This window comes from Rhinopithecus roxellana, chromosome 16 (genome assembly GCF_007565055.1).
Source record: "Rhinopithecus roxellana isolate Shanxi Qingling chromosome 16, ASM756505v1, whole genome shotgun sequence".
Taxonomy (NCBI): Eukaryota; Metazoa; Chordata; class Mammalia; order Primates; family Cercopithecidae; genus Rhinopithecus; species Rhinopithecus roxellana.
The window spans coordinates 115,715,492-115,729,620 of NC_044564.1; the positions used below are offsets into that span (position 1 = coordinate 115,715,492).

General features: G+C 52.6%; 1 protein-coding gene across 5 annotated transcripts in view; it reads left to right on the top strand.

The window, feature by feature from the left end:
• Positions 1–14,129, top strand: part of COL27A1 (collagen type XXVII alpha 1 chain) — a 159,753-nt gene that overhangs the window by 38,665 nt on the left and 106,959 nt on the right. For 4 of the 5 annotated variants that reach the window (XR_004054043.1, XM_030920179.1, XM_030920181.1 and 1 more), the window contains exons 6-10: positions 1,197–1,250; positions 2,757–2,810; positions 11,868–11,912; positions 12,523–12,576; positions 13,016–13,060. Coding sequence is in view for 4 of the 5 variants with exons in the window: in XM_030920179.1 (XP_030776039.1) it covers positions 1,197–1,250; positions 2,757–2,810; positions 11,868–11,912; positions 12,523–12,576; positions 13,016–13,060 (252 nt within the window). In the remaining variant the exon portion in view is untranslated. The remainder of the gene's footprint in view (positions 1–1,196; positions 1,251–2,756; positions 2,811–11,867; positions 11,913–12,522; positions 12,577–13,015; positions 13,061–14,129) is intronic. The other variant, XM_030920180.1, reaches the window with a different exon arrangement.

Genomic DNA, 14,129 nt, shown 5'->3' on the forward strand with positions numbered 1-14,129 from the left:
ACAAAGATTAGGAGCTCTTAGAAGGTGACACAGGGTGGACCGACTTTCCACAGGGCTGTTTCCTGAGTCATCTGATCAGGTTTGGCCAAAGGAGAGGAGCCGCAGCCAGGAGCACCCCGTGAGAGACGCGGCTGGTGAATCTGTGGACCCTTTTCCTGAGCCCCGTGCTCTCCGGAGCCAGGATCTGTGCGACAGGGACTGTCCCTACGCTAGGAACAAAGAGTGCTTGCCTCTGACTGGGGACTCACTGCTTGTCAGTTTCTCGTCAAGTTACTGCCTATTCTAACCCAGCCGGAGCCAGGGCATCCTGGAACGCAGGTCTGGGAGTCACCAATCAGGGTTAGAATGCCTCATCTTGAGGCCCTAGACAGTCCCTTTCCTTCTCCTGGCCTTAGTTTTCCCAAATATATTATAGGAGGAATAATGCTTCCCTTGCCTCACTAGACTGTAGGAATCTAGTGAGGTGAGGGATACTGTCAACTGTGAAGGGCCGTACACACATGTAAGTGGCTGTTTGTGCACTGAACCTCATGTAGAGACCAATGAGGTGGATATCAACATTCTGGAAAATCAAAAAGTATTGACATGCCTCTTGGACATGTCTCTCAGAAACCCCTGAGAGCCCCAGGGGAACAAGCCAGGAGACAGTCCTGGCCATGTGCACAGGCAGAGGCTGGTCACATGGAGGATGGGCGCAGAGCTCTACAAGTAGGATGTGGAGGACACATTCCAGATGAGAACTGAAGAATGTTTGTGGTTTGGCTAATGATGGTTGGAGAAAGGGTTTCTAGGTGCAGGTGACTGCCTGAGCAACAGCCTGGTGGCAGGACAGTGTGGGACATGGCTGGGGAGTGGGCTGTGGTTTGAGGATAGAGCAGAGGGACCCTCTCTGTGGGTTTGGCTGCTGAAAGGAGAGCAGAGTCTAGATAGGGTGCCTGGGATGGGTTGGATTACAGAAGACTTGGGATAACAGAAAGAGGAATTTGGACTTTGTCACCCTGCAGTCACAGGGAGCTATGGAAGGTGTTAGAGCAGGGGAGTAGTGGAATTGGAGAAGACCCTCTGGAGGTGTGTGAGTGGGAGGATGGATGGGAAGGCATTTAAGCAAGGGAGCAGGGCTTTGAGCAGAGTTTGTGGGGAGACAGACATCCTCTCTAGATGACTTGGTGGCCAAAGTGGAATTGTTTTTGTTTCAGGGACAGAAAGGGGACCCAGGGCTCTCACCAGGAAAGGCCCACGATGGGGCAAAGGTAGGTTTCCAGGGACCCCAGTTCTCAGGGAAGAGGGGAGTGGACAATAGTGAAATCACCACACTCTGCAGCTAGCCGTCCTGGCAGAGGCCATGCATGGCAAAGGCAGTGAGGTGGGAACATCTAGAAGGGTCAGGGTGTGGTTTGGTTTTTTCCCTGAAGTCCTTTAGCCCTTCTCAACACCAAACCCACCCAAGGTTATTCCCAGCCACCTTCTTTCCAAAGTGCAACCAACAAAACTGACAAAAGATTTCTCCTATGGTCACACTCTTGGTGAATGTCCTTTTGCCTAATGTCCTGCATGGCTTTCTGCAGGGCCTGCTAGGTGACCGTGGGCATCCAGAAGTTTCTTGGTAGCACATGGCCAGGAAGCTTCCAATAGACACTCAAAGCCTTTCCTGAGGTTAACTCGAGCAGACGGGTCTGTGGATTTCTAGGAGGCCAGAGATTCAGGGCTCCCTAACTCTGAAGGGCTATGAAACCAGGTTTGCCTGCAGAAGGAAAAACACTTTGGCTAAAGGCTTTCATCCATCTCTGAAGGATCCACCCCATAAACTGAGCAAGGGACTTGGAGAGGGTGCAGGACAGATGGGAAGAGGGGAGCCCACATGAACTCCACATGAGATTGTCCAGTGTGTCAATCTTCCAGGCACAGACACCCTGGAAGCAATGCCCAGGTCTGCCTGGCTTCCTTCTGGACACAGCCCTAGAGCCATCCCAATGGATTGAACACTGCTTCTCAGCCCAGCCTCCTGTGCTTAAAGGCACCTAGAATTGGCTGCTTTCTTTGATTTCCCCAAGACATGGGTGGCTTATTGCTTCACATCCTCACTGCTAGGTGTTTGCCCTTAGCGTGTATTTACTGGGTGACCCAGGGTCCCAGGAGAGCGTTCCCATATACTACCACTTGACCCCCATCATAACCCCATGAGCCAGGACAAATGGGCCCAGCTTACAGATGAGAAAACGGAGGCCCAGGTAGGGGTGGCTTGCTGGAGGTCGTGCAGCTGGTAAGTGGCAAAATGAGATCGACACCCAGGAGCCCAGGCTTCTCTCCTGCTCCTGTGTGGCCTGTTCTCAGGCCTTGGGGTGGTGGCAGAAATGTCCCCCTGCTTGGCCAGCGGCATGCCCAGCCATGGGAAGGTGTCTCAGGACTGCAGGGAGAGATGACTGATTGATATGGGACTGATAAGGCACACGTCCTCTGGAACATAGTTTTCAAACATGGTTTTAGTATCGGAACCCGTTCTTCAAGTGGTGTCTTCTGCTGAAGCCCAGTATATAAAATAGATCAGATGGAGCGGCTGAGTTGAGTGGGGAGAGGGCGGGGTACACCACCCACTCTTCTTGCTGGGCAGCATCCGAGTCTCCTCTGAGGCCTCTAGTACTCCATGAATCTCATTTGGAAACAACCAGCCATTGGAAGTTACAATTCCAATTTTGTAGTGTAGCAGTGTGTCTCTGCTCCCGTTTTCCTGCCTCACCCGCCTTGTCTGTGTCTTGCAGGGCGACATGGGCTTGCCTGGGCTCTCCGGGAATCCAGGACCTCCGGGACGAAAGGTACTGTTTGGTTTTGATGCTTTGCCTTGTGCAGTGGGCCTCCTAGCAAGCCAGGTCTTCAGGCAGGAGAGCTGTGGGCCCACTTGCCTCTCCCCAGCCCCAGCCCAGCTCCCCTGGGCACAGGGCACATGGGAGAGAGCTTTCCAAGGGTTGTGACTGTTGGGGGCAGGGAATCCCTTGGCTTGCAGTAGGTGCCTGCCACCGTGGTTAATGAGGTAGCATAAGAAGTATCCTTGGTTTGCTGTACTTCCTTTTGGGGACCAAGCTGCTCCCAGGAAGGCCACCTTCAAGAAAGCTTGTGGTGATGGAGTACCCTGTGCTGGCCCTGGCTCCACCGCCCACTGGCTGAATTGCCTTGGGCCTACAAGTCCTGTCTCTACTCCTCAGCCTTCTCCTACATGAGATGGAGACAATGATCCCCGTCTCTGACCCTGCACAGTCTGGGGCTGTGTGACCAGGAGCAAGGCCTGGAGCAGAGAAGTTGAGGGAGTGGACCCTGTGGTCACTTGGACCTGGGTTCTATTCCCCCTTCTGCCATTTCCTGGTTGGGTGACCTTGGGCGAGTCAATGAGCTCTCAGAGTCTCATATGTGGCCCTCGCTGATGCCCTGCAGGGGAAGGGGAATGATCTGGAGAGGCAGTGGGTTCTCTGTACCTTCCTGGCTGTTGTTATGTCACCCGCATCCCATCCCCATTTCAGCCATGCTGGGGAGTTACCTGTCCAAACACCTGTGCGGGGAAAAGACTGGCATTTCCTAGGTAGTGGGTCTGTAGCTTACAGTCCCCCTGGATTTCTGTGACTCCTCCAGCCTGTGTCTCCCTTCCTTCAAGACTCTACTCTAGTTGTGCCTACTCTCGGGAGTCCTCCTGGAGCACTCAGCTTCAGGCCAGGAGGCTCCTCTCTGCTCAAGGACACTTAAGCTGTCTTGGCTTAGTTATTCTGAGCTACCAGGTATGCCTCACCAACCAGGGTGTGCAAATCTGGTTTGTTGCTCTTCCTACTGAACCTAGCATGAAGCCTGTGCATAGCAGGTATTCAGGAAATGGGGGAAAGGCAATGCAGCTTAAGGATCAATTGCTTTTTCCAAGAAAGTCCCCAGCTGCTGATGGATTATCTGGTGAATCCATCGGCCTACCACTGTTTCTTAAGCTTCTGCCCTGGCTCCCGGCTGTGGCCACAGCTGAACTCTCTCTAGGCCATCTGGCTCTCATCTGGACAGCTGGGGTGTCTCCCAGCTCCACCCAGTTCTTGCCTTGAGAGCCCCATGACACAGGGGGCCTTGCAGGATCTTGTTCCCTCATTCCCTTCCCCATGGCCAGAGCAGGCCATACCTCCAACCTGAGAGGCCTGTCTGGAAGCAGTGGCTGTTTGTGAGCTGAGAAATATGGTCTTTTCTGGCTCAGAGAACACAGAGGGATTCGCACTCCCCACTTACTTCCCCTCTGGGCTCTAGTGCTTTCTGATGGATGAGATGTGAGTGGAAAAGGCTCTTTCCGGTCCCAGCTCATAAAGCAGTCTCTGGTGGTCTTGTTCTGCATGGGGGTGGCAGCCTAGCAGAGGTGACAGGAGATAGGGAAACCAGACTGGAACCAGCTCCTGCCCGGGGTGCCAGGGCTCCTTGCATTAAGCAGATGTCCAGGGGGCCAAGGACCCCCAACCAAGAGGAACCAGCTCACCTGAGCAGGGAGAGGCAGCTTCTCTAAGTTAACGAAGAGCCACTGTGCAGCTGGAAAACTATTTGGCAAAGCCAATTGCTCTGCGTTCCCCTCTGGCCCTGGCCTAGACACGCACAGAAGAGTTTGGTCTGTGGCAGGCTGGCGTCACCCACTCACAGAGGGTGCTGGGTGAAGCGTTGGGGAGCTCAGATCCCAAGGCAGAGACCCCTGACCAGTAGCGGGGATCAGAGAAGAGAACTACTGCCATGGGCAATGTGCCTGGGGCCACCATTGTAGGTGGTCTCTCCTATCACACACGTCTTTGGTGACAACAGCAGCCACTTGGCTCTGATCCTGTAGTATGGCTTTTCTGCGTTACTTCTTGTGGGAAGCCTTGAGGGGAGAAGGAAGGTGAGTGGATAAGAGGTGAGGTCAGCTTCCTCTTCGTGATCACCAGCACATTGAATTTTTGTGTCATTCTGAGGCAACATGGATAATCCTATGTATTCATTTATTTAACAAGAATTATTGAATGCCTGTAATGTGCCAGCCACTGAGCTGAATGGACAAAAATTCCTGGGACCTGCATTCTTGGGGTGGGCACAGAGATAATACAAAGAAAAACAGTAAAAATAAAAGGTACACTATAAGACAGAAAGGGCTATGGAGAAAAATCAGCAAGAGAAAGGGAGTTTTGGCTGGCGACTGCAGTCTACAGCAGTGGCTCCCAGCTAGGGAGTTCAGGCCCCATTGCAGTGATTCTGGCTCTGTTGGTCTGAGTGGGACTCAGGCATCAGTAGCTCTAAAAGGCCTCCAGGTGGTTCCCATTTGCAGCCAAGAATAAGAGGCACCAATTTAATGGAAATACCTTCCATGGGTTTCTAAGCTGCAGGGCTAGGATTTGAACCCAGGTCTTCTGACCCTCAGGCCCTTTCAGTCAACACAAGGCTGATTGAAACAGTTTCTCAGACAAGACAGTGTCCATCCAGTAAAAAAGAGCCTGCCTGCCTGAGAAGGTTTGTTTCTCTGCCACTGCCTGAGATGCTTGTGGAAGGACTTTGCTGGACCAGTTCCCAAGGCGGGGAAGACATGCAAACCAGGTTAGATAGACCTGGGTGGAATCCCTGCTCTGTCCCTCTCCTGCTGTGTGAGCTTGGGCAAGTCGCCTCAGCTTGCTGGGCCTCAGCCACATCATGAGGTGGTTGGGAGGATTAAATGAGATGTAATATCCCTGCACTCAGCACAGGGCTGGCACACGGCAGGCACTTTGTATGCATTTATGCAATGAATGAATAGTGATCATGATCATGAAGAGAAGCATCTGAAGAAGGTCTTGCCCATCTGGTAGTGCTAGTCATTTTGCTAGTTTCCAGTTAACCGCCCTCCACTAGCCAAGAAGGCTGCCAGAACTCCATTTGCACCTCCCATGCTCTCTCTCATCTAACTCTCTTGCCTTCTTTCCTAGAGACCAGTAATTATCAACTTGGGGTGATTTTGCCCCCCGGGGAACAGTTGGCAATGTCTGGAGAGATTTTTGGCCATTACATACAACTGGGAGGGAGGTGCTGCTAGCTTCTGATGAGTAGAAGCCAGAGATACTGCTAAACATCCTGCAATGCACAAGATAGCCCTTCCCTCCCATACACATATAAGATGTGTCCAGCCCACAAAGTCAAGGTTGAGAAACCTTGCTGTATAGAAACCCTGGCCCTATCCAATCCCATGTACCCTGGGTCTTCCTGCCTCCCTGCCCCCTGCTGTGTAGAAACCCTGGCCCCATCCAATCCCGTGTGCCCTGGGCCTTCCTGCCTCCCTGTGTTTGCTTCTGCTGTGCCCTCCCCAGGCATGCCCTCTCCTCCACACTTATCCTCATGTGCCTGCCCCTTGGCATCTTCTCCAAGGAGAATAGCATCTTCTCCAAGAGCACTCCCCAGCACCTCCAGGCAGAAGTCACCCCTCCCTTCTCTGACCATTTGGCCTCCCTTCTCAGCCTCTTTGGGCTAGTGGGCAACCCACTAGTGTCGACACATTGCTTAGACTGGACAGAGGACAGAACCCAACCCGTTCATCTTTGTTTCCCCACATGGGGCTTAGCGCAGTGCTGACCACATTCACCTCCCTCGCTCCTCACCTCTGGCAAGCATCACGAATTGATCTTTCTGGCCAAGCCCTGAGACAGACCCTGAATTTTTCTTACCATACTGCCCCAGATAGACATGATGCATGGAACAAAACTGCTACTCAAATCAAAACCTGACTTGCTTCTCTCCAGCCTGACTTCCCCTCAGTTCCCTCCTGTTGCCCCCACCCTGCCCCCTAGCAGGAATGCTGCCTGAGTTGGCCATTATCTGTGGGAAGCTGTAATAAAATGGGAGAGCACAGGGGTCATCTGGAAGTGTGTCTGGGGAAATGTGATTGAGGCCGCCTGAGACGATCTCCCGCCTTTCTGCGAACTTCCGGTTCTGCCTGAGTGTGGCACCCCCAATTCCGTAGAGTTCCCCCCGAGAAACTTCTCCAGGCTCCCCTGCTTCTATAGCCCATACCCACTGGCATCCCTCCTATCCCATCCTGTGTCTCCTGTCCAAGCCCTGCTCCTCCCCCAAGCCTCAGTTTATAATGCCGCCTCCTGTGGCTGGGTGCATCTATATTCTTCTACCATTCTCCTTCATTGCACTTAATATGCATTTAATGCCCACATCCCCTTCTAGAAAGTAGAGATTTTTCTGTTCATTGGTGTATCTCTAGTGCCTAACACAGGGTCTTGGTCATTGCTGCGGCTCAGCAGACATTTGTTTGATGAAGGAACAACTGGATAAATGAATAAGCCATACAGAAAATATACCTTCCTGCCTGGAGCGGTCTCAGGTATCCACAGAGCAGAGTTTGGTGTCAGACACCTGGCTGCGCCATGATGGACTGTGCTTTTAGACTAGCCACAGACTTCGGAATCCTACAGTTTCTGAGCCCACAGGACACTTGGAGAGGCCAGCTGGGGAAACTGAGGTCCAGAGAGGCACCTTGTCCAGCATCACATAATAAGACCCTCTACTCTAGTCATGTGTTTCTCACTCTTTGATTCTTTCTGTCCTGCTGATGGCCCAGTCTGGGGTGTGGGCTGCCCAGGAGGTAGGGAAGTTCAGCAGAGATTCATGGAGAGCTAAGCAAGCTTGGTGAGTTTCAGCTCAATTACAACGGGAGCTGAGGCCTTGCTCAGGCCAAGGTGGAGCCTGGGTGGACAGCCGATATCTGAGTACATATTGGTCCCTAGGACCCCCAGGCAAGGACCGGACCCCTCCCCTCCCTGCCCAAAGCCCAAAAAGCAGCCCAGCCAGACGGGGAGACGGTCTGTAGCAACAGTGAGGTGATGTCTGGTTTCTCCTTGCGCATTGTAAGCAATGATTAATCTGGCTCCCAAACCAAAATATAGACCAAGTTCTATTATAAACACAGGTCCCGTGGAGACCCGCCTGCTGGGCAGCCAGAGGCCCCTTGCAGACACCACGGTCCCTGGAGCTCCCGAAACATTCCCTCTCCCTTAGTGCCAGTCAGGCACCGATCACAAACTGGAAAGTCACTGCCCACAGGCCCACCTTGCGGTCAGCACCCGCCCCATAATTGGTGGGGCGCAGCACAAGATAATGGTTTAGATTCTTGCAGGTCTGGGGCCCTGTCATTTGGAGCTATTTGCCGGCCCCAGCTTGGTAAACATTGTTAAGATGCTTCCAGGGAGCATAAGCACCTCCTACCTCCTACCTCCCACCTTGGCTATGCTCGCTCTGCTGCTCCTGGCCATCCAGGAGAAACTGGGGTGTTCATGGCAATGTTTAAGGCCCTTCAGGGTCCCTTGATCAAGAGATACCTAGAAATTGTATATCCCAGTGGGTCTGGAGTCCGGGGAAAAGTATTGACTTGGCCATAACTTGCTAGGTGACTTTGGACAAGTCCCTTCCCTTTCTGAGCTTCAGTTTCTCAGTCTGTCCAGTGAGAAAGGAGATTGCCAAACTAATGGTTTAGGTCCCTTTCAACTCAGTTATTCCAGGGTTTCATGACTGACCTCTGCCTGAATAATGCTGCAGTGATGTGAAACTTTCATTCCAGGGAGGGCATCTATAAGGGGATCTCTCCTTGAGTGGCTTTGTGGCTCTTCTAGGCAGGCCTTAGGCCTCAATGAGCATGTCTCATCCCATGCTTTTTGATGGCTAAGGATGTGGGATTCGAGTTACAGGCCTGGCACTGCCCCTAGAAAGCTGTGTGGCCTCAGCAAAGTCTCTTTACTTCTCTGAATATCAGTTTCCTCAACTGGCAAACGTGTATGGTAATTTCTGCCTTCTAGGGGTGATAGCAAGGAGTCCATGAACTGAAATATGAAGGCTTCAGTGCTGAGCCAGGCACAGGGCCTGCCACCATGCATACCGGTGATGATCATTCACTTCCATTTAGCTGCATCCTGAGCAAGAGGGTTTACTTGAAATCTTCTCCTGGGATTTCACTGGAGAAATGCCTCTGCTTCCTTTGTGGGGAGGTATGGGGACTGAAGAATTGGTTTTCAGCAGGGTTCTTGTGGCTGCAGATGAAGCCACAGGAGCTGGTGATGGCCAACGGCCCCCTGGACCCCACCTTATGGTTCTCTTGGGGTTCTTGTCCTGTTACTCCATTGGATCTTTGCAGGCAGGTAGAATACAACAGAGTGAGCTTCAGAGAGGATAATTACCCATACGGAGTCACACAACCAAGAGTGCAAGGCTCCATTCAGCTCTTCACTGGGAAAAGGTTTCACTTGTTCTTCCTCATCTGCAAGCTCTAGGTGGAAAAATGATGATCACGGCTGTTAGTTATATCTTGTCGCGCTACGTCCCTGCTCAAAGAGCTTCTGTGGTTTTGTATCATATTACCACCAGCATGCTCTGGCCTCCTGCTTCTCCAACCACCCCCATCGTTCACCCTCTCGCCCATTCTATTCCAGTCATACAGGCCTTCCTGTGTTCCCTCCAAGCCACTTGAGGGCGTTCTTGCCTCAGGGCCTTTGCACTTGCTATTTCCTCTGCCTGCACTGCCTTTCTCCATCCCACAGCCAGCTCTGTGTTCATCCCATTCATCTCCTTAGAGCAGCCTTCCTTGATCCCACCCTCTATTCACCGTCCCTCCCCAGTGCTGCATTCTCTGTCCATAACTTTACTTCCTTTTCTTCACAGCACTGATCACTACTAGACATTTTCTCCCTGTTTCTGAAAGGATTTTATTTTAATTGTGGTTAAAAAGCATATAATGTAAAATTACCATCTTAACCATTTTTAAGTGTCCAGTTCGATAGCATTAGGTACATTGTTGTGCAATCAATATCTAGAAATGTTTCATCTTGCAAAACTGAAACTGTACCCACTGAGCAACTCCCCATTCCTCTCTCCTTGCAGCCCAGATGTTATTTTTATGTTCACTTTGTTTTTTACCTCCTTAATTAGAATGTAAACTCCTTTAGGGCAAAGAATGTTGTCTGTCTCATTCTTCCTGTGCCTAGAACGGGGCTGGAGCATGAAAACTCAGTAAATGTTTACCGAATGAATGAAAAATGAAGATTATAACAGCAGCTAACCTTTACAGCACCCTTGAATCCAATGCCAAATACTGCGCTTTACACACTTTCTATCTTGCCATCCCTGCTCCAACTTTATAGCCCCATTTTATAATTGAGGAAAACAAGATTCTCGGAGGTGAAGTCATTGGCTTTGGGTCACCCAGACAGCCAGTTAGTTAGTAGAGCAGCACTGGAATCCAGATGGGTCTGAAACAAGAGGTTGTATGCCCCAGTTTGCCCACTGGGGAAAAGAGTACACGCCCCAGCTAGAAGAATCTCACCCAACCTTGTTGCGTCAATCTCCATAGGCCCCTGGATCTGAGATACAATCATGTCACTGAGGGCTCTTGAGACATGAATAGGTGCAGAAAGAATGCTTGTAAACTCTCCAGACCTCTTAGATCAAACTGACTCTGCTGTTTATAATGAAGAGTCCCCACCTCCTGGGGGCTGATGGGGGGTGTTGAGTGTGTATACCTGTGTGTGTTTGTGCCTGTGCATGGAGCTGCACATGTCTGGGGATGTTTGCAAGGTTCCCAGTGTGGCTCCAGATGTCAGAAGGATCTGGTAGTGAGTGCCTGTGGCTTGTTAGCAATGGGACTCAGGGCAGGCATCTTCAGTTCTGTGAGACTCAGTGTTCTCCTCTGTAAAATGGAGGTGATAGTCACCCCCCACCCCAGCTCATCTGACTGTTGGAAGGAGTAGATGAAGTCATCTGTTATGCATGTAGTCCTGGGTAAATGGCAGCGCATAGAGAGGGTCTACAGGTTTGAGCATGCATGCGGGCGTGTGTGTGTTCTAGTCTTGTGTGTGACTCTGGAGGGGGTCTTCAAACTCTGGGGTTCTAAAACATCAGAGCTGAAGGGGACTCAGAGTTCTAACTCCCTAATCTGAAGTTCAGAGAAGGGTAGTAACCCACCCAAAGTTGCATAGTAAGTTAGGGACAGCATCTAAACCAATCCCAGAGCTCCCTGCATAAGAGGGTCTAACATGGATAAGTGTGCCTACCCTGTGTACCGTGGAAGCCCCCCCAGCTGATGGAAACTTGAAGTGTGAGGTTTCCTCTGGAGACCTCCTTACTCTTATGAAATGGCTTAGGTGATTATACCTTGTGCCACTTGAAAGCACACACTCAGCTTGGTTCTCTCCACCCACCCAGAGGCCTGGCCTGGACATGCCTTACACCATGGTCTTTGGGCTATCAGGACAGAGGGTCAAAGTTGGTACTGGGGCGTTGCCAGAGTCCTTCTCATTAGTATCTGGGTGGCCTATTCCTCCCTGGAATAGGAGCTGGGGCCAGTGGGAGAAGGGAAACAGCTATTTGGGTTAATATATGTGGTCAAGGCCTATGATGGGGGCTTTATGAGAAGGGGCAGGTCCTGATAGGGGAGGGAATCCCAGCGTCACGTGTGATGTGGTTGCTCAGCACATTCCAGACCTCGAGTCCTACTCAGTCTACTCCTCCATTGACAAATCCTAGCCCTGAGAGATGGTCTCACCTTACCTCTGGATTCAGAAGGAATGGTTGCGATACACTGTCTCTGGGTCACAGTTGCTCTGTTCCAGTTCGTCTCACCAACTCTGCCAGAGCAGTGAATGACCCCCATGATGTCCTCTGCCTAAGAGCCACTGGGAGCAGAGAGAAAACCTTGGGAATGTGCGAACCGTCACATGGTATCTGCATCCATCTGGAGAACGCTTACTGAGCGCACACTCCATCCTGGACGCAGTACATATGGTGCTGAACAGAGCAGGCCAGGAGGCTGGGCCCTTGCAATTTCCAGGCCCAGATGTATCCTCCCTGCCTGATGCAGCTTCTTCCCCCCACAGGGACACAAGGGCTATCCTGGACCAGCAGGGCACCCCGGAGAACAGGTGAGGGCCTCAGCCTCAGCCCTGCCCTGGTCGCTGTCCCTCCTCCCAGTCCCTACCTGTCTCTGGCCCCCTCCCTAGATCCTGCTCTGTGAGCCAGCCTAGAGCCAGGCTGTTCTGCCTCTCACCCTGCTGGGGCCTCCAGCCCACTCCAGCCCACCCGATCTCTCTCGCCCAGCCACATTTGCCCAAAAGAGCCAGAGTCCATGCCGGCCTGATGTTGGCATGAGCCGCGCAATGCCAGTTGGAGCTATGAATAGCTGGCCTGTTCCGGGCGATGTTAGGGGATATTATACATGCCACCACGGGGTTTGCAGGAATTTTGGCTGGCCTGGCCCAAGTCAAACAGCAGCCCTGCCAGCATGGGAGAACCAGCCAGGCCTCCTCAGTGATTTCTTATTCCTGGGCTGCAAGCAGAAGGGGTTTTGTCCCTCAGAGCTGGTCTGACCGGTTTCACAGAGGGGTGGGCTCGGGGGCCCTACCCTTCCTCCTGTTCCCTCTCACATTCCTGCCCCTCTCTTTGTTCATTGCCAGCCCCAGTCTCCTAGGGTCCCCAGACCCAGAGCTGGGCAGGGTCTTTCCTTTCCTTATGTTTCTCTCTGTTCCTTTGCAGGGGCAGCCAGGACCTGAGGGCAGCCCAGGGGCCAAAGGTTACCCTGGCAGGCAGGTGCAGTATATGGCTTCTGGAAGCTCTGTGGCCATGGTGATGTGGAGATGGCCACAGGTGCCCCGAGGCAGAGGGAGGCGGTGGGCTGGGGGCCAAGGAGCCGTACCTGCTGGGTAGACCCTAAGGAGGAGACTTTCCAGGGGGCTGGACCAAGGAAGCCTATCTTTGCAGGCACAGGATAAGGCTGCATAGTAAGAGGAGGTCTGACTCTGTGGGGCTGGGGCTCCAGAGGCTCCTCTCACTCAGTATCCCTCCTACCCACCAGCCACCTCCCTGGGATCCTGGGGTTGTGGGGGTCAGGCCAAAGACTGCTAATCTAACCCCACCCCCATTCTACAAAGAGAGCAGCAGAGGCCCCAAAGAAGAAGGACTCACCCCAGGATTGGCAGCAGGTAGAGCGTCTCCATATGTCCTTGCCCCTCTGTGTTTTGTGTTTCAGGGGTTACCTGGACCGGTAGGAGAGCCCGGCCCCAAAGGCAGCAGGGTAAGTGGTTCCTGGCCAGTGCCACATGGGTGGGGTTCTAGGTGAGCATCACCTGTCCCGCCAGTGGGCTTGATGGGAGGTCAGAACTATAAGGAGAGCCAAGGCCCTCCCACCTGAGCGCTCCCGGACAACAGAGGGGCAGCAGGAGGGCTGGGTGATGGGAGACCCTTGAGCCAGGTAAGCTGCTTGGTCCCCCTGGCCAAGAAGTCTGGGCAGCAAAGACTGTGCTGGGGGTTTGGCCACAGTCCAGCTACAAACAACTAGGCATTTGTTTGCTGTGTCTCCTGGCTCATCCCCAAGTTACAAGAGCCAGTATGGGCCACTTGAATTGCTTGTCGTCGAATCTTCAGAGACCTCCCTCCTACTCCCAACTGAGGGCTGGGGGGATCCACTTTTCTTGGAGGGCACCTGGTGTGTGAATGCTACCTACGCCTGCAGCTTGGTGGAGCTTCCAGATCTCCCCTTTCTTCAAGGCCCCCATGGAGCAGACCCTGAGTAGCGATCAGCCTCAGTTTGCCTACCTTTACAATGGTCATGATGTCCATCTGTACCTGTAGCCTGGTTATGTCAAGCTGACTTGACAGTTCAGGAGGGGGCCAACAGGTGGGGACTCCCATGTGGGTTGTGGGAAGACAGAGAAGGTCGTGGGTGGACTGAATGGGGTAAATGGAGTTGGAAAGATTTAGAGCTGGTGTGATGGAATCCTCTCTTCTACATACAAAGAAACTGGGTTCATGGCGGGGCCTGGATAGCCCCAGCTTACACTGCATGCCTAAGGTGGATCTGGGATGAGGACCCAGGTGTTCTGAGGCATGGACTTTCTGCCTCTCAAGGAATGCTCAGGAATGGGGTCACACAGTCCTTGGTCAGGACAGATCATGTATCCTTTGCTCCTGAGCCAAAGCTATTTATATTTTGGCAGGAGAGAGAGGACAGAATGGTTGCAGTCTCAGCCCTAATCCCTGCAGCAGACTGGTGGCTGTTAGGAGAGCACGGGGAGGCGGGAGTGGGGGCTGGTAAGTGCATTCCCCAGGAGGTTACTGTGATAGGCAGGGCCTGAGGAGGCTCT